At 33.6% G+C, this 27,335-nt stretch overlaps 1 protein-coding gene across 1 annotated transcript; it reads left to right on the forward strand.

The window, feature by feature from the left end:
- Nucleotides 1-34: 34 nt before the first annotated feature.
- Nucleotides 35-26,524, forward strand: GPR180 (G protein-coupled receptor 180). The gene is made up of 9 exons (XM_006913811.3): nucleotides 35-471; nucleotides 3,020-3,178; nucleotides 9,202-9,402; nucleotides 15,922-16,102; nucleotides 16,247-16,296; nucleotides 19,019-19,176; nucleotides 21,725-21,916; nucleotides 23,782-23,859; nucleotides 24,841-26,524. The coding sequence occupies exons 1-9, from the start codon at nucleotides 327-329 to the stop codon at nucleotides 24,997-24,999; spliced, it is 1,323 nt and encodes a 440-aa protein (XP_006913873.1). The 5' UTR covers nucleotides 35-326; the 3' UTR covers nucleotides 25,000-26,524.
- Nucleotides 26,525-27,335: the final 811 nt, after the last annotated feature.

The raw sequence follows: 27,335 nt of genomic DNA on the forward strand, positions 1-27,335 counted from the left end.
GGCACCACACGCCGGGACAAGGAGGGCAGTAATGTTTCCGTAACCTGAAGCAACAGCCTCTTGAGTCTCCATAAAAAAGGCGGGAACTAGTCAACAGGCAGGGAAATGATGGGACGCATTCATGTGCACATCCCGCCCATTTCAGTCTTTGATTGGTAGGTATCTCTGGCTCGTGGTAGAGGAGCCCGCCTTATTGGCTGTCAGTAGCCTGAGGGCGGGTCGCGACACGGGTCCCACTCCTTCCTCCCTCGTTCCAGCTGCCGACGTGGGACTGGCAGCCGCTGGCGGTTAGGGACCGCCGTGTGGGTGCCGAGTGGCAGGTGGTGATGGGGGTGCTGCGGCTGCTGGCTGTGGCCCTCACCTGCTGCTGGTGGCCGCTGGGCGGCCAGGGTAAAACGCTGCGAGGCAGCTTCAGCAGCGCCGCGGCCCGAGACGCTCAGGGCCAGAGCATCGGCCACTTCGAGTTCCACGGTAGGTGGGGGGGCGGGGAGAAGGACGAAGGCGCGTGGGCACATCTTGGGGGCGGTGCCTCCTCCCCTTGCGTGGGGAAACTTGGAGCCAGGCGGCGGGACCGAGAATTCACCCAGCTCACCTGGATTTAATTCCAGCGTCGCCCGCAGCCCTCCTGCACCGCAACTCACCGGCATCGTGGGATGCGTTTATTGCCAACCCCACTATTCTTGCTCCCTACACCCTTGTTAACATCCTCCCCCGCTTACTGATTGTATTCTGCACCTAAAGGACCGCCTCCCCAACCCTCCCCATATAAACATTGAACAGATGACACGTCTGCTGGCTTTTTTTGAGAGTCTCGAAGAAGCATCATTTGCTCACTTCTGTCTCAGCCTGATCATATATACTAAGGCACTGTAATTATTTGTGAATTTAAGCCCCAGAACGTAGATTTTCTGGGTTCGTTGTTGTTTTTTAAGAACAATTAGATAAAACCTACTTGCAGTAGAGAGGTTTTGGAAACCAAATAAAAGATCTGATTACCTAGTTGTCACTATTGCTAGAACAATTTGGTTACTCCACTACTAAAGAAGTAGGTTTACTATGGACCATAAAGCCTAGAATTAACTTGACAGAAATTCATGTAAGTGTATCCTGGAAGCGTCATAATTTGTATCCTCTCTGGCCCTTCTGAAATTAGAACTGCATTTGATTCTTACCTTATGGTCTCCCTCAAAAATCAATAATTCTTCAGTGAATGAAGTTACAATTCTTATTTTTGCTGTATGCATGTATGTATGTATGTATGTATGTATGTGTGTGTGTATGTATGTATGTATTTTTACGCCTACAGCACCTGGTCTTCCTAGGTGGTCTCCCATCCAAGTACTAACCAGGCCTGGCCCTTTGCTGTATTTATTTACACCCTCAAAATTTTTCTTGATACATACTCTTGGTACTCTTAATTTGGCTGCTACTATATTTCAAATAATTCGTTGCCTCGATAAGGTTAGGATCCTTGATTCATACAGTCTTTAGCATTAAAAGATGCAAGATCAGAATTTTTTCTTAGGATTCATAGAAGATAATAGAAATGAGAAACTTTTTGATATAGGAAAACAATCTTAAGTATTGGAAAATTACAGAATTGGTAGTTAAGAGAGGGGAACCTGAATTTTTTTTTAATCCAAAGTTTTCAAAATAGCTTAGAAAAGGAGATTCAGCCCAGTTTTCCAAAGTCCAATGTGGGATAGACCTTGGGTGAATGAAATAGAAACTCTAGAAATGGAGTTTTATTAGTTTTAGGAAACTTTAGTTTCTTAATTAACTGGCTGTAACTATACTTTTGATTACTGACAGTGATAGCAATGTCACTACAATAAATGACACTGTCTGGACAGCGCTTGAAAATCTAGGGTGTGTGGAAGCTGTGACATGGGTTATTACTAATGTCTAGAAGCAAGGCTTAGACATTCCCAGTATTTCATGATGATTACCTGGTAAACAGAGGAGAAACATGTAATAAATCCAGATTTTTTCAAGAAAGTTTGAGGAATAGAGCATCCCAAGTATTTTAATTTCTCTCTGTGTGTGTATAGATATATAAGTATTATCAGTTTTCAGTGAATTCGAATTCAGTAAAATAATACTAGAACTACACTGAAAATGAACTCTAATAATTCAGAATGTGATTTAAGATGTTAATAGGGCCTTAAAGTCACTTTTAAGACTTTTGATAATTTATAATCTAATCAATTTACATAGGAGGCTTAGACATTCTTTGATACATACTATACATTTAAATTTATTTAAAACATTTAATCATACTGCCATTTATTTAAAACATTTAATCAAAGTGATCATTATATTGGCCAAAATAAAAACGATGGTAAGAGAATAGAAAACCTTAAAATGAAAAATGAAAAGCAATCTCCAACTTCTCACCCAGAGTCCATTACCATAGAGGTAACTATTTTTTTGCCATTTATTTCTGGGCCTTAAATGTAGCTGGTATTCTATAGTAGACTTACAACATATATTCTGAAAGTTCTCATGTAAAAGTCACAGATGTCAACTTTTGTGTCAGGTGTAAATGTCTACCACAAAATTGATTTATTTAAACTTTCTTGCTATTAACTATGTTTATTGTTTACATTAAAAGTATAATTAAATATTAACAGCCATGTCGTTAAAAAACAAAAGAAACTTAGCAGGAAATGCCTATAGATTATGAACAAATGTTAAAGACACTGGAGTGGTTGTAAAAAGAGGCAACAATTCTATTATAGTGAAGGTCCACATACAGATGTTGCTGTTCATTCAATGAAATGTCATCAGTTATCAGCTGAAGTATAAGGAAACACCACACATTGATTTGGATAATTAATGTACATAATCTCAATTTGCATCTGAATGGAATATTCTAATGTGATATACCTAGTTAAGTGAGAGTAAAAGAAATTATATTTTTAAATTCCCATTTTGATAAATAGAAGTATTGAATTGTCCTACCATTGCACTTTTGTACAAGATCAAACTAGTTGATAATTTTTATTTTAATGTCCAGGTGACCATGCTCTTCTGTGTGTCAGAATCAACAACATAGCAGTTGCTGTTGGAAAAGAAGCTAAACTCTACCTGTTCCAAGCCCAGGAATGGCTAAAGCTGCAGGAAAGCAGTCATGGTTACAGTTGTAGTGAAAAATTATCCAAAGCTCAGTTGACGAGTGAGTACCTCTTTTTTTCTTTGATTATCAGATATATTTTTTTCCTCCTTAATGTTGAAATAAACTGTTTACATTCCAAGATGTTTGATAACACTTTGTCTACTATGTTTTAAGCTGAAGTTTAAGGAAATGAACGTTTTCCTTGATCAAAACATACAATGCCTTTTTCCCCTTTATCATTCAAAATTTTTGAGAATATATCCAGGTAATTTCCTTTACTCCAACTTCTTACCAGTCACATAATTCATACCAATATGGCAGATATATTTTGACACAGTGGCAGCATGGAATGTGATAAATTTGTCAAATGCTTACTATCTGCCAGCACTGAGCTAAGCACTAAACACAATGTATTATCTCAGTTAATTGTATAATTTAGCTCATGTAACGCTATTTTGCAACATGTTATGGGAACACGGGACCTAGTCATATGGTGACACAATGTATCATTTTGGATGTACCAGTCCCACATCATTTGTAAACATTTAGGTTGCCTCTAGAGAGCCTCTACTTTTATTATCCTAGTTGCCTGAATCTATTCTTCTATTCTCATTAACACTGGCACACTTATTAGGATGTTAGTTATCCAGATTGAATGCAGATCTTTTTAATATAGAAATGAAGAACATGTGCCATGCTACCCATTTTACCTCTTGTAAGTTAGTTGGTTGTCAGAGACATTAGCCATGTGAAACATCCATGAGAAAAAAATAGGAATTATTATTCTTTCCTTTTTCCCCTATATTTCCCCTGTCATGTTCTGCATATGGATGAGTCTCTGAATCTTCTTTTAGTCTAGTCAAGTAAAATACTGCCATTTCTAAACATCCAGTCTAGTCAAGTAAAATACTGCCATTTCTAAACATCTAGGAATAAACAGCATTAGCAGCTCTGATTCCCTCACAAGGTGGCTAGCCAGAATAGTAATGAGATTAGTATTCCCAATCCTGCCACTCATTGTAGGGATCTTTTATTCAGATATTTGTGATGACATTGACAATATGCAGAAGTCTGAACTAATTGATTCAGATATCAAAGAGACAGTTACGTATAGTTATTTACTTCAATCCTAAATTTCAGAACTTACCCGAGACATTTGTGCAAGTGCTCATTATCATTTATCTTTAACTTTCTATACCAATTTGCTCATGTAAGTGTTCCACATATGTATAAAAAGTTCTTGCCTGTCTAAACCCAGTCCTTTTCCAGTGTTCCTTTTTTTCGTAACTTGTGCCACCATCTATCTAGGAAACAAGCTAGAAACCAGAGTCTTCTAACACTCCCCTCTTCAACCTCTCTATCTCTTTGCAATCAATAAGTTACCTCTAAATATCTTGAATTCATCTACACTTCTTCGTCTCTATCTCCACCATGTTATTCTAAGCTGCCATAATCTGTCGCCTATACTATTGCAATAGCCTCCTCCCTGGCCACTGCAGCCATGCTAATTTCCCTCCATAACCAGAGTGATCTTTCTGAACAGCAAATTTGATTATGTCCCATTCACTTCCTCACCACACCCTTAAGTTCTTCAGTGGTTTCCTCCTGCTCCTAAGACAAAGATAACCATCCTTAACTTGATCAGCAAAGCCATCATAGTCTGGCCCTTGCTTACTCCCAACTTCATCTCACAGCATTGTTCCCCTCCCACTTCATTTGTAGTGCTTGTTTTATTTTCGTGCTATCCTGAGCCTTTTCACAAGCTTTTCCTTTGCTTGTTCTTCTTTTTCTCTCCTTTCCTCCTCCATCCTCTAAGTTAACTCGAGTTTTTCTAGCCTCTTGTTTTCCTCCACAGCACTTGTTATAGTTACCACTTTACATTTTATTTATTTGTTATAAAAATCAATGAGAGCAGCAGAGCTCTTTTGGTCTATTCATTCATTCATTCATTCATTCATTCATTCACTGAGCACTTCTGTTGTTTCATGCACTATGCTAGGCACTAGTAATAAATCATGGACCAAAATACAGAAACTATTTCAGTCCTTAACGCTAGTAGGGGTGACAGGAATGAACCACATCAATGTGAATAAATGTGATATTACAATTGTGATAAGACTATGAATGTTAGTTACATGGAACTATGAGAATGAGAATTCAGGATACTGAGTGCGGAGTTAAGCCTTTTACTAAGTATTTGTAGGCTGAATTATCATAGAGCTTAGTGTTTGAGGGGTTTTTTGGTTTGTGGGTAGTTTGCTTTGTATTTAGCACTTCATCGTCTTTTTCTTTCTCCAATAAAAGCTTACCAGGTTGTTTAAAGCTTAGAGCTATAGGAATCAATTTGTTTTCTTATATCACATGGTCAGTATTATACCAATACTGTATACACTTGCAAAATCATAATGTTTTTATCAGTCACGTATATCTTCAGTCAAGAACTTATATGTACAGGGAAACAGTATGGTAACAAAAGAAAGACAACAAAACTGGGAATCACTGCTAGTGACTTATAACAAAATCTTATCTTTGAGCCACACTTTACTTATCTGTACAACAAGGAAGCTGGACCAGTTTTCTCTTAAGGTTTCTGAAAATCCTAAAATCCTGTGATTCTAATTATAACTCTTTAGGACAGAGTTGCATATATATAGTGCTGTAACTTATGAAACCTCTTGCTGTTGTTTCTTTTTCTATTTTCTCTTTCTCTTCCCTACTCTCTGAGTGTAAAGGTATTCTTTGCAATTATTGGAATGGAAGATCTCAGGAAACAGGAATTTTTGAGGAAGGAGATTGTTTTGTTAAATTTTGGGGCCTGAAATAAATTAAGTACTGGTGAGATATATATCAGTTTCTACATATTTCATCAATTCCTTTCCCAATAACAAAAGCCAAGTCTTAAGAAAAACTATTTTTTCTAACTTTTATATATTAGTTGTCTTATTTATAGTATTTTATTATTTAGGAGCTTTGGTGCATTGGAGCAAAAAGCATATCCTTAAATTCATGACAGTGTAGTAGTATCACATTATTAAATAATTCTTTGTAGAAATAATTCTCATTTCCAGGCCATTAATGAGACTTAAGAATTAATAGCCTTTCACCTACTTAGTAATGAGTTCACTAACTATGCCTAACACCCATGTAAATCCTTTCTGCTGCCATGAACTATGAAAAGGCTAGCAGATTTGAAAAATCCTCTAGTGCCAAATGTAACTTGTGAGTATACATTCTCCCAAATTAATGTTTGAGAAATTACTTTTCAGTCTTCTTTGTCCTCATTCAGTAATGTTATAAAACATCAGCTTTAAAAAGATGATGGAAACTATTTTGTAGTTTTTTACAGCAAGCAAACAAGACATTTAAAAGCACCGAAAATGATGTTTCTATGTAAGAAAAAAATTTAATGAGATTCAGAGTGATTTGCTGTCAGATTATAAGAGCTAAATATAATTTTGTATATAAAACATATTCAATAGTGTCTTTATACATCATGTGCATAGTTTTGTACATTTGGTATGTTTGTAAGTCATTTAAAGGGTGTTAGTATATTATTATTGTGTGTATTTTGTTAGTAGTATTCATTTCCTTTTATAATATAATTGGACAATTATCCATTCAATGCCATTCTCTGCAATTCAAGTGTTGTTAATATTTGAGGTACTAATTACGTCAGCATAGATAATGCATGCTGTGCTGTAGTCTTGTCTCAAAAACAATGAATACACAATTTTTTCAAGAGGCTTGTTTTACAGGCCTGCCGAAAAAGGCAGCAGGACAGAAACTAAAGGCACTATTGCTTTATGAAGTACACTCTTGTTTTAAATTGATGCAAATCTGCATAATTTAAAATGAAATATTAAGAAAATATAGTAGTTAATTTTTATATTTTATCTAAGGGGAAAAAGTGCAAATGATAGAACAGCAACATAGCAGAGCCTTTATATAATCTAGATTAATCTAGATAATCTAGGATGTATATTTCAAAGGCCTTATATCTGAGCCACTTATTGATTATATATTGAATTTTTATTAAAAGTCTTCAAATCTTTAACAGAAATTAGAATCTTTGTTACATTTCTCTAGAAGCTGTACAGTAAAAAAAAAAAAAAAGAAAGTATAAATGTCAGCTAAATTAAGATAGCCAAAAAAAAAAAAAAAGTGCTGTGGTATTGTTGATAAAGTCATCTTGCCCAGTTTGCCTGCTATTAATGAAATTCCTAATTGTGAAGTCCAAATTTGAATTCTGACTAGATACATCTGTATCTCATTTATAAAGACAACCTATAAATAACATTTTCCAAACTTTTTATTAGGAAAATTTTCAGTCATATAGAAAATTGAAAGCATAGTACAACCAACATATTTTGTTGCATTTGCTTTACATTTGTATGTGTGCGATTTTCGTTTTTAATGGAGCTATGAAAATAAGTTGTGGGCATCATGAGCAGTTTGACCACCATATTTCAGCCTACACCTTATAAGCATAAAGACCTTATTCTCCATAATCACAATATCATATTACACCTAAGAAAATGAATAATTTCACAATGTCCTCTAAAATCTCTTTCATATGCATATTTCCACAGTTATCTCGAGACATGGCTTTTATTTATTTTAAAGTTTTTTTCTTCCCTTGAGAAGATCTAGACTAGCTGGCTGTAGGGGCAGTCTGGAGTTGGGAATCGGGCCCATCGTAATCTTGTATTTTAAGAATATGTAAGATTTTCATATACCATTTTATTTGCTCCTCACGAGAATCTGAGAGAAATAGGGCAGGTATCTTAATTTTACTACTGAAAAGCAAATTTAGAGAGGTTAAGTAATTTATTTGCTGAGTGATAAGGTTAGTAAGTAGTAGGGCTAAGACTTGCTCTTTTAACTCTTCTCTTTTTATTATACAAAGTGTTTGAGGCACTGCTCTCCTCTAACTGTCTGATAGTGTTAGCAAGTATCTCTTAGGTCAGATTCATAGTTTTAAATCGAGAAGAGATCTTAGACATCCTTTAGTGTTTCTCAAAGAGAGTATTATTGGCATTTTGGAGGGACTAGGTCTTTATCGTGTGAGACTTTACCTTGGATTGCATGAGGCTTAACATACACAGCCAAGTATCTTCTCAACTATTGTGACAACAAAACTGTCAGTACACATTTTCAAATGCCCTGGAAGGGAACAGAATTACCCTGGATTGAGAACCACTTGTTAGTATAACTACCTTGTTTTAAAGAAAGGAAAAGGAGTATTAACCTTTATTCAGCAACTACTGTATGCCAGATACCATGCATAGTCCCTCATATAACGTAGTCCTAGCATCAGCTATTTGCTCTATTATCTTCATTTTACAGATGAAGAAAGTGAGTGTCATTGCTCATGTAACTTGCCCGAGGTCACATAGAAGGTAAGTATTGGAGTCAGCATTCAAGCACAGATCTATGTGAGGGCAACACTGATGAGTCCCCTCTCCCCTGCCACTATGTAGACCTAACCCAGTATAACTCTTCTTATAATTTCTATTTTTCCACTTTTCATACCTTTTTAAAGAATTACCAATCAGAAAAAGATTTTGGAAAATGAAAATCTTTTGAAGGTGTTTGTCATAGCTTTTAGACATGATTTCCTATGTTGAATGCTCCATTTTACATTTAGCTCAAATAGGTAATTTCCAAAAATGTCACTGTGATGGTTATGCAGCATTATGAATGGACTAAATGCCACAGATCTGTACTCTTGAAAATTTTTAAAATGGTAACTTTTTGTGTATTTTATTACAATGAGAAAAAATTTTAATGTCACTAACCCACTCAAAAAATCTGAAAATATTTAAAATTAAAATTCAGAGTTTCAGTGAAACCATTCTACTTTCTGGTGTTTCATAGTACTTTTATAGTGATTCCTTTTGTTAATATATGTTTTTATCTACATTATGGTTTACAAACCATATCCCAATACTACAACAGGGTTTGGATTTCTAAGGCAACAAGAAATAAGAGCTTTCTAACTTAAAATTGATTATATGACCAAAACAATGAATACATTTGAGAATTTTGCTTTGAAAGTGCCATTTTTTTTTTTCTCTTTAAAGTGACCATGAACCAGACTGAACATAATCTGACAGTGTCCCAGATTCCATATCCACAATCATGGCACATGTTTTATGCAGACAAGTATACGTGCAAAGATGACAATGAGAATTATCAGGTGGAAGATATATCATTTGAAATGATGTTACTAAACCCCGATGCTGAAGGAAATCCACTTGATCATTTTAGTGCTGGAGAATCTGGTAAGAATATCCATTAAATATATGTTCTAAATACAGAAAAAATTTTATGCATAAATGTTTTTCATATTGTTTTTAGAATATTAAAAATTAAAAAAACTTATGTGTCCAACAGTAGGAAATAGTTAAATGAATCTTCCTATAGCATATTCATAGCTATACTATTAAGTTAAAAAAGACCATTTTATATTGTATGATTTCAAATATGTTAAAAATATAGAGAATAAACAGAAGTATAAAAATATTAACAGATTATTTCCATTTGTTGGGTGGTAGAATTATAAATAGTTTTATTTTCCTCTATAAATTTTAGATTTTTTTAATGATAACTTAGCATTATTTTTATAAACAGAAAAATGTTAGTAAGTTGAGCAATCTAAATTGGAAACTCAATAATAGAGATTAGAAACTGTGCTACTTTGTATGACCATCCTTTCAGTAGGTTGTTTGAGCAAATTTAAGAATTGCCCTTATTGGAGCTTTCAACCATTTTAGGAGTGATCAGTTTATAATGCTTTCCAAAATTAGATTTACTCCCATTAAATATTTCATCAAAATTTTAGTTTGACTATGTACTGTACTACCGAAGTGAGATACCTAGCCCAAAGAGAAATGAATGACTTCCTGTGATTCAAGATAGGCATGCCATAAAGTATCTTAATAGATTTGTAAATTAACGTGTCAGAATGAAAACTAAGATCTGTAGGCTGTCTCTCTAAGAAAAGGGATACAGAAGTTCATTACTCATTTAGAAGAGTCAATCTGCTTAGAGAAAAATTCAGTCCCTTTGTATCTCATTGGCCATTGAGGTGGGTAGATAGAGCTAGGGCAGGAGTTGAGGCTACAGTTGTTTAGTTCAAAGTGTAATTGCCACAGCTAGAAAAGCAGCTCAAGGAGCATGTGTTACAGACAGTAGGTCACAAGAGGTAAACTTTTTTAAAAATCCTTTGTTCTGAATACACACACACACACACACACACACACCCCCTACACATAGTGTCAAAGTGGGATGTTAAATGTTTTAAAATAGTTAATTTTAAAAGTTTTTTCTGTAAAGGAAATGACAGAAGGGTAAGCTACTCAAGTAGTTTTTGAATGCAAATGAACTTAAAGGTCAAATTTCAGTTAATGGTAGTTTAGATCAATGTAGATCGTTATTGGAAGTTAAATCAGTCCTACCATTTCTTTTATCTTTTTAAAGGATGTTGGCATTTATTTTTCATAGGTTGAAAAGGCATTGATGAAACTCATGTCTACAAATAGCATGTTGGACTAAATTGTTTATAAGGTCCCTTTTAACCATAAGACTTCATTATTTCATGTGATACTTATTTTTAGGACTGGTCAAGGCTCAATAAGAAGTAATGCTCTGCTGCATACAGTCACTGTACATGGAAAACCTACTGCCGCTAGTGGAATCCAGATCAATAAGCCCTACCCCCTACTGCTGTCTAGGTAGTAGGCCTTTGGCTAAAGAGGTTGTTTTATTTATTGTATGGATCCATGAGATGCTGCTGGATTCTGATATACTTTTTCTTACCTCCTTGTCCAGGCTCTCGTTTCTGGTCTCTTTCCTCTTTCCCAATTTGACATGTGAACGTTGACCACAGACCATAAAGTGATCAGATTTGTGCCCTGTCCCCTACTTGGGCACTGAATGTGATCATTCTCACTCTGGCTCATCTTGAACCTTTCCCATCTCTTCTAGTATTATTTTCAACATCCTGAATTATGGCCAGCTCTTTCTTTAGAGTTCACACTAAGCATTATGATTCAGTTCTTATTCCTAATTTGTTCTGACCAATCTCCTGTGACTGATTTTGATTAGATGCTTACACTTAAGTCTAAAATATATTTTTTCAATAGTAGAATGGAGAAAGTTACATTGCTCGTGCCATCAACAATATTTAAATGAGGGACAAAACCTCACTATAGTATTTTCATGAAGCATGGGATTCTCTCTATGCAAAGCTAATCTATAGAGATTGATGATTGAAAAGTGCCAGAAGTACTCAGAAGTATTCAAATTCATTATGTTGCTGGCTTAATTCTTAAGGATCACATCATTTTATTGATTAAAATGCCTAAAGGCCTTAACATGTGATTTATTCTACATTGCCATAAAATGTAGTTAATTCTACATTGAAATCTAAATCAGTGGTTCTCAACCCAACACACAGATGTGTATGCATCTGGAAGACTTATAGATTCAACTAGAGACTCATAGATTCAATTTTGGAGTGAAAACCAGGCATTTGTAGTTGGTCACTACTCACAGAACCACTGATCTAAAAGTCCGTATTCCACATTGCTTTGGTAATGTGTTGATTTTCAAGTAGAGCCTTAAGAAGGATTCCTTCTACTCCATAGCTCAGGTATGGAATTCATTTCCAGAGAATAATCTCCAATTAGTTCATTTTAGACACTTTTGCTCATTTGTCTAATCTTCTGCCCTGAGTAGGGAAAATTGATTTGTTATGCTTTTTATTGAGAATTGATGTTAAACCACATGTATGAGAGATTTGAATTAGAATAACCTGGTGCAAATAGCTGCAATTAATGTTGCATGTTATTCTGGTTAAATTTTATAATTTACTTTCTTTCAAACCAATTATGTATTTTATATCTACCAGACTTTGTTTTTTTCTGTATTTTACACACTTGTTCTAGATTTTGAAAACATGAAATAAAACAAAATAAGGCAAGTGTGATGCCATTTGACAAAATACTACATAGGAATATCATCCTTTAAGGTAGAATAAAATAAAACTCCTTCTTAAAAATTAGAATCCTCATTAACTGTTTGTGTTCTTGTTAGAGACCAAAAGAAGTAGTCAGAATTCTGAGAGTTAAAGCATTATCATCTAAAGTAGACTGGTTTTTATTGGAATGATATTACAAGCTCTGTCACATCTGCCATTTCACTGTTTTTAAGATTCCAGATATGTTCATTCTATTCTCTTGTCCCTTTTTGCCTCTGTTATCCCAACAGATAATGGGTCGGGTCTTCCATTTAGCTCTGGTAACATGTTGTTGATAATACATTGGAGTGTTTTTGGCTTAAGGTAACAGAAAACACTAATGCAAGTGGTATAGACAATAAGGAAATTAATTATCTTACATAACAAGAATTCTCAAGGCTTCTTCAGGGTATTTTATTCAGTAGCTCTCTATCCTGCTATCCTTTGACTGTCATCTTTGTCCTTAGGCCAGCTCAGTCATGTTCAAAGTTGACAGCAGCAGTTCTGGGCATCACATCTAGATATAGTTGGCCCTCTAAATTCGTAGATTCTGTACCAGCAGATAGATTCAACCAATTGCAGATTGAAAATATTTTTTAAAATCCCAGAAAGTTCCAAAAAGGAAAATTTGAATTTGTCATGTGCCAAGCACTACGCTAAATCCATGTGAATGAAGTGATGGGTAGGCATACCCTGCTGTAGCCTTCAGCCATTTTCAAAGATCCTCATTCTTTCTCTAGCAATTGTTGTTTGAGCATTGTTCACCTGACACATCTTGGTATGCTGTTTTATGTAAGGGATTGAGCATCTGTAGATTTTGATATCCACAGGATTCGTGGATACTGAGGGATGACTGATGGCAAACCTTCCCAGAGGCTCCCTCATCACATTTTGTTGGTCAGAACTGGGTCATGTGCCCTCATTGTACAACATGAGAAAAATGTAATAGAAGGTGTCAGAAAGAAGATAAGGGTACAGCAATGAGTCAAAGTCCAGGGCTAGGCTTACCTCTTAGGGCAAGGAAAATGGAATTTCTTTGGTTTTGACTAATACAGATATATCTTGAGACATTTGAGGGTGGAGTGGACATTGGGCTCTGAGACAGCAAGCATTGTGGGTAGTCAAGAGTGTTCCAGGTGCCGACCCATGACCCAGTGACTTTCTCCCCTTCTCTTACCCTCTTTTCTCCCATCTCCCATTATTTAGCTAGAGCTGAATTTTTTTGAAGCTGTCCTGTAAGTTTTCTTTCCACCGAATTTTGCCAATTCTTCTTCTCATTAAGTTTGCCTTAAAATCTATACATTTTCTAATAACATAAGTGTTCGTCACCTGTTGCATGCTCATTTAAGAGGATTTTTCATGTGTAGGTAAAATTTAATACCTAGTATCCATCTGTTTTAAAATTAGATTTTAATTTCAAAGTGAACAGATTGCTTTCTTGTGAAGAATAGTGGCAGAACAAAAATAAGGTTGATAACTGAAAACAAAAACTTTTTTTCAAGAGATAATTTATTTAAAGGAACACTGAGTGCAGGGCCAATATTTTATCCTTAAAGTTATCTTGCAGATATGGTCAAAGTAAGAATAACTGATGAAAAATCAATGAACAAAGGTAGGACATATGTCCTATTTCAAGTTATTTAATATTATCATCTCAAAATTTGTTGGTTATAATGTTAGCTTTTTCTAGAAGATATATTTAAGCTTGAATAATCCTAAAACATTTTTTTGCTGGTGGCATATGTCTCATTTTCAAAAGTGTCTCCCTCTCCTACATTATTCTGATTACTCAGTAAATTGTCTAAGGATTTTCTTTTCATGGTGGATTTGTAACCTAATGGAGTCTGAAACTTTAACTTGTATTGGATATTCTGTAAAGAATTATAAACAAATAAAACTTTAAATAGAATGCCATATTTAATTCTTTATACCAAGAAGGAAAGATGAAAACCAGGATTTAAAACAAAAGCTGGCAAAAAGAATTTTATTGATTCACAGTTATGTTTAACATGTTTTCCATCTTATTTCATTACTATAACAATCCAGGCTTATTGTCCCATTATTTCTAAAACTGGAATACTTTTCTATGTAAGGAAATTTAAAAGAAAATATGCTTTTTCTGTTGCTTGATAATCTCTTCCTGACGTCTAAATTTGCCTTTTAACCTGGACCAGAGAATTGGATTATCAAAATTTATATATGCAGAACAGGAGAGACACCCAGTGGTTGAAATACTTTTTCTCTCCTTTTTTTTTTTTTTTCTGCTAACCATGCCAAAAATATGATTGGGATTGAATTGTTTATTGACTGTTTTTCCTACTATTTGTCACTTCTGGATTGCTTTTCTAAAATTATTTTCCGTGTAATAGAAGTAGTCCCTTCTCTACCTACTGATTGAAGTTTACCCCAAATGAGCGGGTTCACAGTTGGAATGGAAGTGACTGCAGTTTAGACTGTTCATCCACAGATTTCAATAGGGGTGGCTCTATTCAGAGATACTGTCACTATACTCCAGTGTTACTTAGTTGGAATATAAAAGCCCTAATATTAGGGACTAGCTCTAGATGTAATCAAGTAAATGTAAGCTATTAAACTCAAGCTAGCCCTGTGGTTTATTATAAAAATTTTCTGGAAGTTTCAAAAAATGAAGACACAGTCAAAAGATTCTAGATAGCACAGAAAAAGGAGGTGTTTATTTAGAGGATGCATGAAAACTGTTCTGAAACACTACTAGTAGGAACTAGATACCACTTAATGACTGGCACCATTTTTAATATAAAATCTGCATATTTATTTTGTTCTCGTCCTTACCAACCAGCTTCCTTTGCTCACTGAAAATTTCAGTGTACTCAAAATTTTTATTTTATCGTGGCCTGGTTTGACTTCTTTGTCCCATCCCAATATCAATTCCTTTCAACTTCAATTTCTATTGCCTAATTCTTTCCATGTTCCATGTTTTAATTTCTCAAAAGAATGTGATTAGCCTAACTTGTCTTTGAGAACCCAGTTATGCTGTTGGCTACTGGCTGTTCTGTGGATTGATAGCCATTTGTTACATTCTGGAGCAGAATCACATGGTCACCGTAGTATTTCCTCTTTGACCAGGGCTGAAGACAGTTTACTTCAGAAGGGGGCTCTGGTCATGACAGGTATTTTGAAGCTTTGTCCAAATGGAAATTTAAGGTAATGGTACATTCTAGAACTGTAGTTCTTGTGCTTTAGCTGCATCAGAATCATCTGAAATGCTTACTAAAACCCAGATTGCTCCCAGAGTTTTTGATTCAGTAGATCTGGGATGAAGCCCAAGAATGTCCATTTCTAACAAGTTTCTTAATGATGCTGCTGCTGCTGGCCCGGGTATCACACTTTGAGACCAGTTGTCAGGGTATACTATTGTAGACTGACTAAATCTGTTTCTAAGTATCTTACAAAAGGAATCTACTTTGGGGGTAAAACTATATTTAGCCATTCTGAAATAATTATTTTACTGGTTTTGTACAAAACTATAATCTTCTGGTAGTCTTTGGGCTTATGCCCTGACTACTGTGCTTTTTATAGATTGACGTTATTTTAATCTGCCTTCCTATAGTTAGAACTATCCAAAAGTATAAAATTTTTAAGTTTCAATAATTTTCTTTTTTGTTTTTCTTTTACAAAAATGAATGCTATGACTCCCGTTAAAAAACAAGTTCTGGAAGTATATTGACAGGGAGATTTGAAAGCAACCCAATACTCTAACTGGCTTATTTTACTGAAGCAAACTCCTTTCTTCTCTTTACAGGGTTACATGAGTTCTTTTTCCTCCTAGTCCTAGTGTACTTTGTGATTGCTTGCATTTATGCTCAATCATTGTGGCAGGCTATTAAGAAAGGAGGACCCATGCACATGATTTTAAAGGTTCTGACAACTGCATTGCTGTTACAAGCTGGTTCAGCTTTAGCTAATTACATTCATTTCTCCAGGTAACTCACAACCACTAAAACTGTGTTCATCATTACGTCTAATTAATCCTAATTAGTCCACCAAAATTATGCTTGATTTGATTACAAACAATTTTTTTTTCACATTTATAATTTACACTAATACTCTGCTCTTCAATTCCTCAGTTACTCCAAAGATGGAATAGGGGTACCTTTTATGGGAAGTTTGGCAGAATGTGAGTATCTTTCTGAGCATTTTCTTTTCAATGTAAATTTACTGTCTGCTTCTTTTTTGTTTTCCTTTTTTTGGAAATTATATTTTGTCATAATATAATTTTTCTGTTCACGGTTGGTTAGAATTCAGCATGACTGAAAACAGGGCTACAGATTTACTTCCCGTATATCCTGTTTAGTTCCCTCTCAATAATATGTATAGCTCTTCACAATTTTTAGAGCACATTTATATGCATTCTCTTACCCTCAATAAAACCTCAGTGAAGTGTAGGTCTGCTTATCCCTATTTTGCAGATAAAGACTCTCAGTGGATGAAGCACATTTCTAAATGTCAGTCAGCTATTGAGTGGTAGTGCCAAGGCTCGGATCCATGTTTTTTTTACCCCAAGGTGAAGATTTTTTTCCTATTTTCATCTCTTTTGTGACTCTTTTTCTCTATTCTGACCCAGTGCCATCGAGTACACCTATAACTGAGCTGACCTCACACCTTTGTTTTTTTGTGTTCCTCCATAAGAGGAATGCTTATGAAGTAATTTTTCAGTTAAGCATGATGAGAAAAAATATTTAAAAGTTTCTATAAGTATGACTTTGTAAAGAGAACTTCATAGGGACATCAGGTCATATGTCATTTTTAGTCCTGGAAAAGTTAAGATTGGCTCTAAAAATGTAGATTCTGAATATGGCACCATTTTAGGATTTACTTTTCTTTGTGTTTCCATATTCCTCCTTTAGTCTTGTTACTCTTTAAGGGAGTATCTTATGGTAATCTCTCTAATCATTTCAGGACCCACTTTTCCTGACCTTGCTGCCTATTTTAAGATTCTAAGACTTCTAGAACCTTTCATTTTCTTGTGAAGAGAAAGTGTACTGTTCACCTGTTGGGCATGAACAAGAATTGCTTCTCCTTTTTTTAACATTATCTAGAGCTCTTAGTTTCTCACACTTTTTTCTCTTACATGACTCAGGATGTTTAACAGAATCACAAGTATTTTAAAGTTGGACAGAACCTTAGAACTAATTTAGCTTATGCATTTTAGATGAGGAAATTGAGGTCCAAAGAGGCAAAACAGACAAAAACCCATCAGTGGCAAAGCTGTTAGTAAACTCAAGGATTTTTGAATTTTCTGTGTCTGCTATATGCAAAACAGCATATTAGTCTTTCTGACATCTTCTTAACTGTAGGTTACAAAGCAAAAGTCTTTTTTCAAAAACTGCAGTAAATCGATGTTGCTCATTTTGGTATTTCTCACAACAGTTTGGTTAATTAAATGATTAAAATTTCAAGATTTTAAATAAAATGCCATAGAATGAGATTTTTGTGTGATCTGTGTTTTTTATCTACAATTAGTTATTTTTCACTAACAAATAAGCAGCATTTTACCTATTCTCACAGTTATAGTATTATATCAATATATGCATTACTTAGAATATAAAGAAATGAGCCAGAAAATCAGGTGTTTTTCCTCCCAGATATTTTTTTTTTTGCTCTTAGCAGTTTATGTAGGAATATTCCATTGACTATAGCTTCTTTATTTAAGTAACCGAGTATGTAATAAAAATAATAGGCATCACAGTCATTTAAAAATCTATGATGACAGAAAATTGTGCTTGAACCGAAAGAACATGACATCTTACCTCATTCAAATGTAATGACAGTTGATTATCAGAATTCACTGTTTACAAGTTAAATGTAGAGTATCTAGTTTTAATTTTGATGGTGGAACAGGGAAAATATGCCAAAATATATATTAAAAACTATATTATTAATAGGACTTCGGCTTATAACTTGTAAATATAAGTATTATACTATAGCTAATTTTATCTGTTTCTCTGAGGTATCTTTATATAAAAGAAGTAAAAATTGTATACGTCAAAGTTATGGATGGCAATTTGAAGAAACTTTTGTGAAATTGCAATCACATATTTATTTCAAAATATAGCATGATGAAAAAGTGATAATCTTTTTTAAAATCGATAAATACTAGCTTCTAAAATATGCATGGAACTTATCCATTGTTGTTTTCTTGTAGCGCTGAACTGGACGCAGGAGGTTTTGTTGCATCCTTTTTAAAGTAGCAGGCTTCCCCTGCAGTGTAAGTGATGGCCACCTGGTGGCAGATCACACTAATTCATGGACTATTTCATTTGTCTTTGGAACTCAGACACCAAAGCCAAGATAATTAATTGGATGTTACAGCAGCTATGCATTTTATTGTCATGCTATTTCTTATTAATAATTTTAGAAAATATTCTTCACGTTACAGTTCAGCCATCAGAAAAAAACATTAGCAACCGAGAAATGAAAGCACCAATATTCTTTACATTGTAGAAATTATGTTTAGAATTTGTTTCTTTTAATAAGCAGTGAGATATAGATAACAGGATTATGTAGTTAGAAAAGCTAAAAAAAAATGGGAAACAAAGAAATTTAAAGTTACCTTAAAGATATGATATGGGCATGTATATTTATATATATGTATGTATATTAAAATAGGAGTATTGTGATTGTTTTAACTATTTTCATAAATGTTTACGAATTTAATGGTGAAGTTTTAGTTCTTGAGAATTGTATACATAAATACTCTTATTGTTGAATTTCATCAGCTTCTCTTTGAAAATGCCCATCTTTTTGTGGGTAAGAAATAATTATATTCTCAACTCAGAAAGGACCACATTCTTTGTATCATGAAACCTTGGTTGACTTCGGTTTTCGTTTCCCATTAGTTTTTGACATCGCTTCTCAAATTCAAATGTTATACCTACTTCTGAGTCTATGCATGGGCTGGACAATAGTCAGAATGAAAAAGTCTCAAAGCAGACCTCTCCAGTGGGATTCTACTCCTGCATCCACTGGCATTGCCGTATTCATTGTCATAACACAGGTGAGTATTGACATTCACTGTCTCTGCTTTTCAGTATTCAGAAATGCATATGTGAGCATATCTCATTTCAAAATTGAAACCCAGGACCCATGAGGAATTTGTGTCATTTTAAAGTGAATTTAAAGAGTGATAGATCAGGTAACATGTTAATTTTCTGAGTGTTGAAATTAATTGTAATTTACCTAAATTTGAGCTTCCTACCAGCTTATTCAAACACAGTATGTTTAATATTAGGTTAGATTCTCATTTCCTACTTAGTAGCTTTTTTCATATTTTGTAACACATAGTAAGCACTCAACATTAAATGAGTGAATCAGTGAATTTGAGGTTCATTCATTGGCAAGGATCTTTAGGTTCAGTTCTACATTATATATGAAGTAATTCAAGTGAATATCTGAGATCAATGAAAAAGCAAAATGTAGAATAAAAAAGACTGGGATCATGATTTTGAAAACAATTACAAAAACAAATTCGGTCTTTTAGAAAGGTCTTCTGTGCTTTTTATTCCCCCTCTGTAGTGCTAGTTTAGACATTATTCTAGGATTCTTGTATGCCTGTATACAGGGGTTTATAAAAATTCAGAAGAAAGGTATAAACATAAAAAATTGTACTGAGTTTGCGACCATCAATGGCTATAAATGAAAATAAAATACATACCTGGGCTTCGTAAAGGACATTATAATCTAAGTTTTAATGCAATATTAGATAAATTACAAAATTCGTTAAATAAAAGATAAGGTCTCTGCTTTATTCTTCTTTGTACCTCTAGTATTTATTAAGTACAATAGGGGCTGAGTGAAATAGGTATATTGAATTTACATGATTGAGTTTAGAAAGAGACCAGATCAAAGATAGTGATATTTAGAAAGGAGGTAATGCCAGGAAGGGAGGGCTAATGGGAAAGAACTAAATTAGAAGTGATTAAAATAAGGGCAAGATTCTACCAACTTAACATTTTTGATTCAGGAATTGTGGAGAGTAGTGTTAATATTAAATTCTCATTTCTCGATTAGTAGCTTTTTTTTAATTGAATTTTTATTTCATCATAATTTAAATTCATTATCATAGACAAACACAAATTAAGAACTGATAAATACAAATTAAGAGTGTATGGGGGCATTTGTGAAGACTACATTAGACATGGCCCTAGTCCTCAACAACAACCCAGACAAGGTGGATGATAAAGGCAACGAGAGACTATATAAATACATTCATATGTTCCACAGGTCATGTATTGGCATACATATATGAAAATGTGGGAGCTCAAATTATAAGAATGTGTCATGGTCATTGGTAGTGTTTTTTCTGCTTTAGTGGAAATAGAAATTGTATGTATTTAAGGTGTATAATTTGATGTTTTGGTATACATATATATATTGTGAGATGATCACAATTAAGCCAGTTAACATCCATCACCTCACGGAGATAGTAGGAAATGGTAGTTCTATAGTAGCACCTCTTTTTTGTAAAAATGGTAGTTCTATAGTAGCACCTCTTTTTTGTAAAAGTTAAGTTTAGAAACGTAGTTTAAATCAGATGGATATAATTTGGTGGAGTGGAGGAATAACATTTTCAGTAAAAAAGAGCAGATATTCAGCCCAAGAAGGAGATTCATGTGTGCAGATGACAAAGGAGTTCACCTATCAAGAATAGTAGCAGGGATAAAATTAGGGTAGAATATTTGAGAATAGGGAAAGGAAGAGTTTGCTAGTAGCCCTCATAAAATCGAAGCATTGGATTTAATAATTGAGTTTTGATCTAAATTCTTTGGAAGCCACTGAAGACACAATTTTGAGAGCTGAGTTGGCAAGTGAAGGAAGCACAGAGGGCAACTTATGTGTGATGGTAAAAACATTATAGTAATTTAAGTAATTGATGTTTGGTAAAGATGGAGGAAATGTGGACATTGATTTCTACTGAATAGCAATAAACAGAACAGCTTAATGAGGAATTTGCTGAGCTTTTTACTGTTACAGTAACAATATGGGAGAAAAGATGAGCAAACAAATAAGGATAAATAACTCTGCTCTTGGTACTATTAAAAATATACTCTCCTGTACCCAGGGAGGTTACCTTGGAAAAAGAGCCAAGTCTGAAATCAGCTATTCTGATTTGTTAACTTCTGAATTATAAAAAATACTGAGATATTTACAAGTTATTTTGAGATCATAGGCTTAAATGCAGAACAGTTTGATTCCTAATAAGGTGTTGAAGTAAGAAAGAGATGGATTTAGAAAAAAGTTTATATTTATTCTTTTAATCTTTTCAACTTATTTTCGTCTTTAGAAATGTCTTAATTGAATCGTGGTAACAATAGCATTTTTTATTTTTGTATGCGATCTCATTTGATAATCTCTTTTCTGTAGCTTAGGATATCAGCAAGGAAAAGACTGCCTGTGCTTTATTACTTGACACCTTTATAGTCTGGTAAATCTTAGAACCTCTTAGGAATATTTATACACTATTAAAGGGATATTTAAGAGTTGAAAAAGTACTTTATTCTAAGTAGGTATGATTTTTTTTTTTCTAAATGTATTGTGTTTTGCAGAGTATTTTGCTGCTTTGGGAACAGTTTGAAGATACCAGTCCTCACAGCTACCATTCACACCACAATTTAGCAGGGATCCTTCTAATCATATTAAGAATTTGCCTAGCGTTGTCATTAGGCTGTGGACTCTACCAGATCATCACAGTGGAGAGAAGTACACTAAAAAGGGAGTTCTACATCACATTTGCCAAAGTATGGGTTTGGTTAGAAAATGGCTTTTTCTGATGATCAACTTTGTTATGCTTTCTTCAGGAAGTTAATAAGCACGTTGACATTTATTAAACTTATATTATGTGCCAGGCACTATTGTAAGCTCTTCTTGTGTTTCAACTCATTTAATCTTCACAACCTGTGAAGTGTAGATGATTTTATCCATACTTTACAGAACCCATAAAACAGTAGTTTCCATGTAATTTTTGGTTGGTTAGTTTTGCCTGGCTTATGATTATTTATAAATAGGGATTTTACATATTTTCTATAGTATCAGAATTTAAAAAAAATTTTTTTTTAATTAGAATATAGTTTGCATTTCTCAAAAAACAGTTATTAATTGACTGAACTGTTACTCAGAATTTTTAACAAACAGTGAGGAGTTATCCTTCAGCATAAGCAGATGGAACCAGGAAGCTGAGGACATATTGTTGCAGCCGTTTGTTTCACTGTAAGATGTTCATTTTATTCCCCGTCTCTGTATCCTCCTGGTAGTGGGATCTAAAAGCGAATTTGATCTTTTCTTTATGAATTTGATCTTTTCTTTACATATTATTAAAGGAAAAGATCACGAGAGAGGTTGGGGCGGTAACATTACAAGCCTCCCTCCCTAGAAGGTTATGTTTTTATGTCAGATTGAGACAATCCGTATTGCTTCATTTTAGCAACTTTAAACAACATTCTGGTAAGCTGTTTAAGTCGACCCACCCTAGTCCACAGAGTCCCTGAGCAGTAAGAGGTAGCTGTGGAAGGAGGGCCAAATTCCTTTTTATTCCTAGTGTAGAGCATTTTAAAGCTGCTCCTGCAGCCCTCGGAACCCCCTTCAGGCTTTGGAGTACCACATAGGCAAGAAGATGCCATTTGCTTTTGAATTTTTCACATGGATAGTAGTACTTATTGTTTAGAAACTTAGTATATTTTTTAAAGTTTCTAGAAACAAATGTTTTTCTTTTAATGTTTAAAGTAGTACTAAACTTTTTTATTAAAAAAGTTATTTGTATATGTTATAATTTAATTTTTTGAATAGGTTCAAACATCCACAAGTATTTAAAAAATAGCAAAATGTGTTTCTTACCACTCTGTCATCTACTCAGTTATCACCTTCTCACATATCACTGCTACTAATTTTTAACTTATCCTTCTAGAGAATTTTTAATATATATTCCTATGTGTTACCCTCTGCTTTTATATAAATAGTAGCATACTAAACACATTTTCTACATATTTTTTCCTTACCTGTAATATACTAAGTACCTCAACAGCTACTATTTGTTAACTTATTATTTTATTTCAAATTTAATTTTGCAAAAGAGAATACGTTGCCATGGTTCTAGGAAAAATAGACAAGAGATATTTGAAAAGTATAGTGTTAACATGTTTCCTATTCTTACATGCCCAGTTTCACTCTCTTCTGTACTCACAACCCTCAAACAGGTAACCACTGTCAGCCAGTTTTTTGTGCGTTCTTACAGAATTTCTTTGTGTACCTACATGCAAATATGAAGTTACATTACATTCTTATTTTTTACAGAAATATTATACTATTGTACCTTGCTTTTCTCAATGATTGACTTGTTACTTAATGTATTTGTAATATATCAAAATGTGTATATATGTAAAGGATTTAAGATTTTATATACTCCAGGAAATACCCATTTGATTAGAAATAAAATATTAATGTCACAGCAATGGTAAATTTATTTCTACATTTTATTGCGAGTTCTATCTAAAGGCCATTTGAGATCAAGTAGGACCTCCTAAATATGCTACTGTTTTTGTTTTATCTGGTACATTCTGAAAATAAAGATATAGCTGCACTTATTTGACTTATTTTTCATTTGTTTCAGGGCTGTATCTTATGGTTTTTATGCCATCCAGGTCTTGCATGCATTTCTGTCATGTTTAATGACTACCAAAGAGATAAGGTGAGTAATATACATGATCAAAATAGTTTGGGGGAGTCTTTACTGAGAAATTATTAAAGTAGGAAAGGCCTATTTATCCACTTAGAAATTTCTTGAATTCTTAAAAATAAAACTTTGAAACAAAATATTGAATTCTTAAAAATGAAACTTTGAACTGGTGATTATATATATTAGAAGTTCAAAATATAAAAGAAAAACTTTTAATTTAGTTGTTAGGCAAAATGATGGAAAATAGCTTTGTTGTTCATATTTTAGCCTGTTTCATAATGCCATATTATAAATAGAGAATCTATAACACACCTTTGTTAAGAAAAATGACTAAAATTTTTGGTTGTGTAATGGTAAAAGTCAAGATAGGTTTATAAAAATCAGTCTAGTTGCTTTAACAGACTGCAGACTGGAGTGCCATGCTCAGGTGATATCTACCTTCTTAGGTGAACAGCTCCATCATTTCAAAGTGGAGTTCTGCCAGGACTCCTTTACAAGCAGCGCAGCATGTGCTTGAATGCACAAATGTGTCCTGAGCCTGAGGTATTTACAGAGGGTAAATAGATAGGAAGGTAGTCTACAAAAATAGAGAAGTGACTTGAAGATTTTCGAAAGAGCTTTTAGAATACTCTCCAAGATTCAGGTAGGGGCATGCTTTATTCCTAGTACTAGATTAGCCAGGAACCTGGTTTTTCTTGTTATTTTCTGTCATGTGCACACTCTAAGGAGAGAATAGCATAGCAAATTATTCTTTTGAGTCTATTTTTGGCATCTATATGCTGTTAAAGAAATTTTACCTTTGAATGATTACAGTTCCAAACATTAGTGATATTTTCCTATTAAAAATTTATTGGATAAAATGTACCCATGGTATATAGTGTATATATGTATATTATGATATATATGTAAAAATATGCAGAGATTCATAATAAATTGAATATAATTTCTGTCTTTTTGCAAGCAGTTAAAGCATTCCCTGTCTTTTCTTTTCAGGTTATTATAATAGGTGTTATCCTTTGCCAGTCTGTTTCCATGGTTATTCTCTACAGACTTTTTCTATCCCACAGTCTATACTGGGAAGTTTCTTCGCTCTCCTCAGTGACATTACCACTGACCATATCATCTGGACACAAAAGTCGGCCTCATTTCTGATACTTGATTTTCTTTAAAGGAAAAGTGAGTTGACTCAACAGAGTGCAATAAGGATCCAAATATAGTGACTTTTTTTTTCATACTTTTGGTATGAAAAATTGAACAGAGAAAGCAGAGCATGTTATTTATACAACTGCATTTAAGCAGTACAAAAACTGAAAAAGGTAATAAATGAAATGTTTTGAAATATATTTAATAAACTTTCAAGAAAGAACGTTGTTATAAGGTGATTTATGCATTTCCCACATGGAAATAAAGATGAAAAAGAATTTGGTATTTTCATAAGAAACTCCCTACTTATAACACTTCATCTTATATCAATAGTTAACTCAGGTTTAATAGTCTTATAAAAAGTAATCAGTTAAATGATTATTTGCTTATACATATCTAAACTATAATTATGAAATCAGTGTAGTACACTGATTAAAAACTCTTCACTTTATGCATAAAGGAAAATGCATTTCATATTATAGTTTAAAGTGAAAATGGAATTCAGAAAATGAATGTAAAGTATATTCATAGTTAAATGAATAATTTTTTATTTGTGGGTGGGATTTTTCTCCATTTTCTTCTATCACTTTGTCTCTAGTTACAGGTTTTAGTTTGATTGGCAAAGGTTTTTGACAGATAATTTATGAAAAATAAAATTAGATACATTACATATGTTTTAAGGACAAAGGATTTTAAAATGTGAGCATTTAGGTGAAGGGACAAGCATGTTTACATGTTTAAAAAGAAAGAAGAAAAAGGTACTGTGTGATATGGTACTAAATATGGTACTAAAATTTTAATCCTGATATAATTCATTTCTCATACATTGAATCCCCAGTCATAATTAAGCCATGTACACAGATTAAATTAACAGAAGCATTTCACATAAATGTTGGTTTCAGTCATCAACTACCCATGAATTCCTGCCCAACGATTCTTAATCAGGATTAAATTTTCAATGAATAATTGAAAAACAAAATACTCACTGGATTTGTTATAATCCATATTGGCACTGGATTCTAAGTTGTTGCCATCTTGAATCCTTTGTCATAAAGCCATATTTTTTTGTATATGTGAGGCCCCAGTATTGAGTATGCTAGCTGAAAAGTGCTCTATCAAGTGCCTGTTTAAAGAATTGCTAAATGGTTGTCGATACCTGCTGTATAAAGTGAGGATTCCCATTAATAGTCACCGATTGGAAATGGTTCTGTTTCTGTTTGTTAGATTATTTAAGTCTTTTCATTCTGACCTCTGGCTTACTTTTTAAAAATTTTTAAATCTACTTTGAGAGGTATTACATTTTTAAGCAAGAAACTGTGCACTGATCTGGTAATTAAACTTTTTAATTAAATAGTTATAATAACATAATACAACTTAAAAATATCTATAGCTTCATTTTTGTTTTTCCCTTAAACCTAGTCTCGTTGGAAATGAATAGTGTTCTGTTTTATTTTAAAGACAAAATGTATATGTTTGTAACTAGCAAAATGGCAAAGTGGTAAAGTTCAGCCTGCTCATTAAATCATCTCTAACAGTTCTTTGTAAATTATTTAATAAATGAGAGCTACAGGTTGGGACGAGAATGTCTGGGTTATATTTAGGTTTACAGGGTCTGCCGAGTGGTCCCGACCTTTTCTTTTACCACAACTCATAATCACCCTAGTTATTGTCAGTTGTAGTTAACTGAAGTGCAGTTAATTAAGCTGAAAAAAAAAAATGAAGTCGTTTCATAAATTGCATTGGGAAAGGAATAATCTTTGTGTTACCTTACACAAAGAACATAGGAACTGCAATCAACATATACAATGTATTGCTGTGCTTGCATTTATGAAACTTTAACAGGTATTTTTTTAATTTATTTTTTAATTTATGGTTGAAATTGCTGATAATTTATTTTGTTATTCAAGAGCCATTGTTAAATGAAGTAAAACAGTTGTTAATAATAATGTATAAAGTTTAGTTATCAAAGTTCACATTAATAGTTCATAAGTTGTGACATAGCATCCCCCTTTTCCTGAATGTTTACATGGAGATATGTCACCATGGATTACAGAAAAATAAGTGTACACTGCAGACTCTAATTAAAGATCAAAATTTTTCTACTTTCCTTTCTTTGTCAGATAATATTTTTTAAATCTATTTTTATATTTTTTTCTTGAAGATGACTAGTCTGTCTATGGCCCCAACCCCTTTTTTTAGAAGCATTTTGTTTTTCCCTTAGGAAGGTGTAAAAGTTGTTTATTTTTAATGACGTGTATAATGATGTTAGCTCCTATTTAATGGGTGCTTACTGTGCATCAGGCCTTTACACTCAACACTAAGCGTTACTGCACTAACCGCTCTCT

Source organism: Pteropus alecto, unplaced genomic scaffold (assembly GCF_000325575.1).
Source record: "Pteropus alecto unplaced genomic scaffold, ASM32557v1 scaffold72, whole genome shotgun sequence".
In the NCBI taxonomy this organism is placed as follows: domain Eukaryota; kingdom Metazoa; phylum Chordata; class Mammalia; order Chiroptera; family Pteropodidae; genus Pteropus; species Pteropus alecto.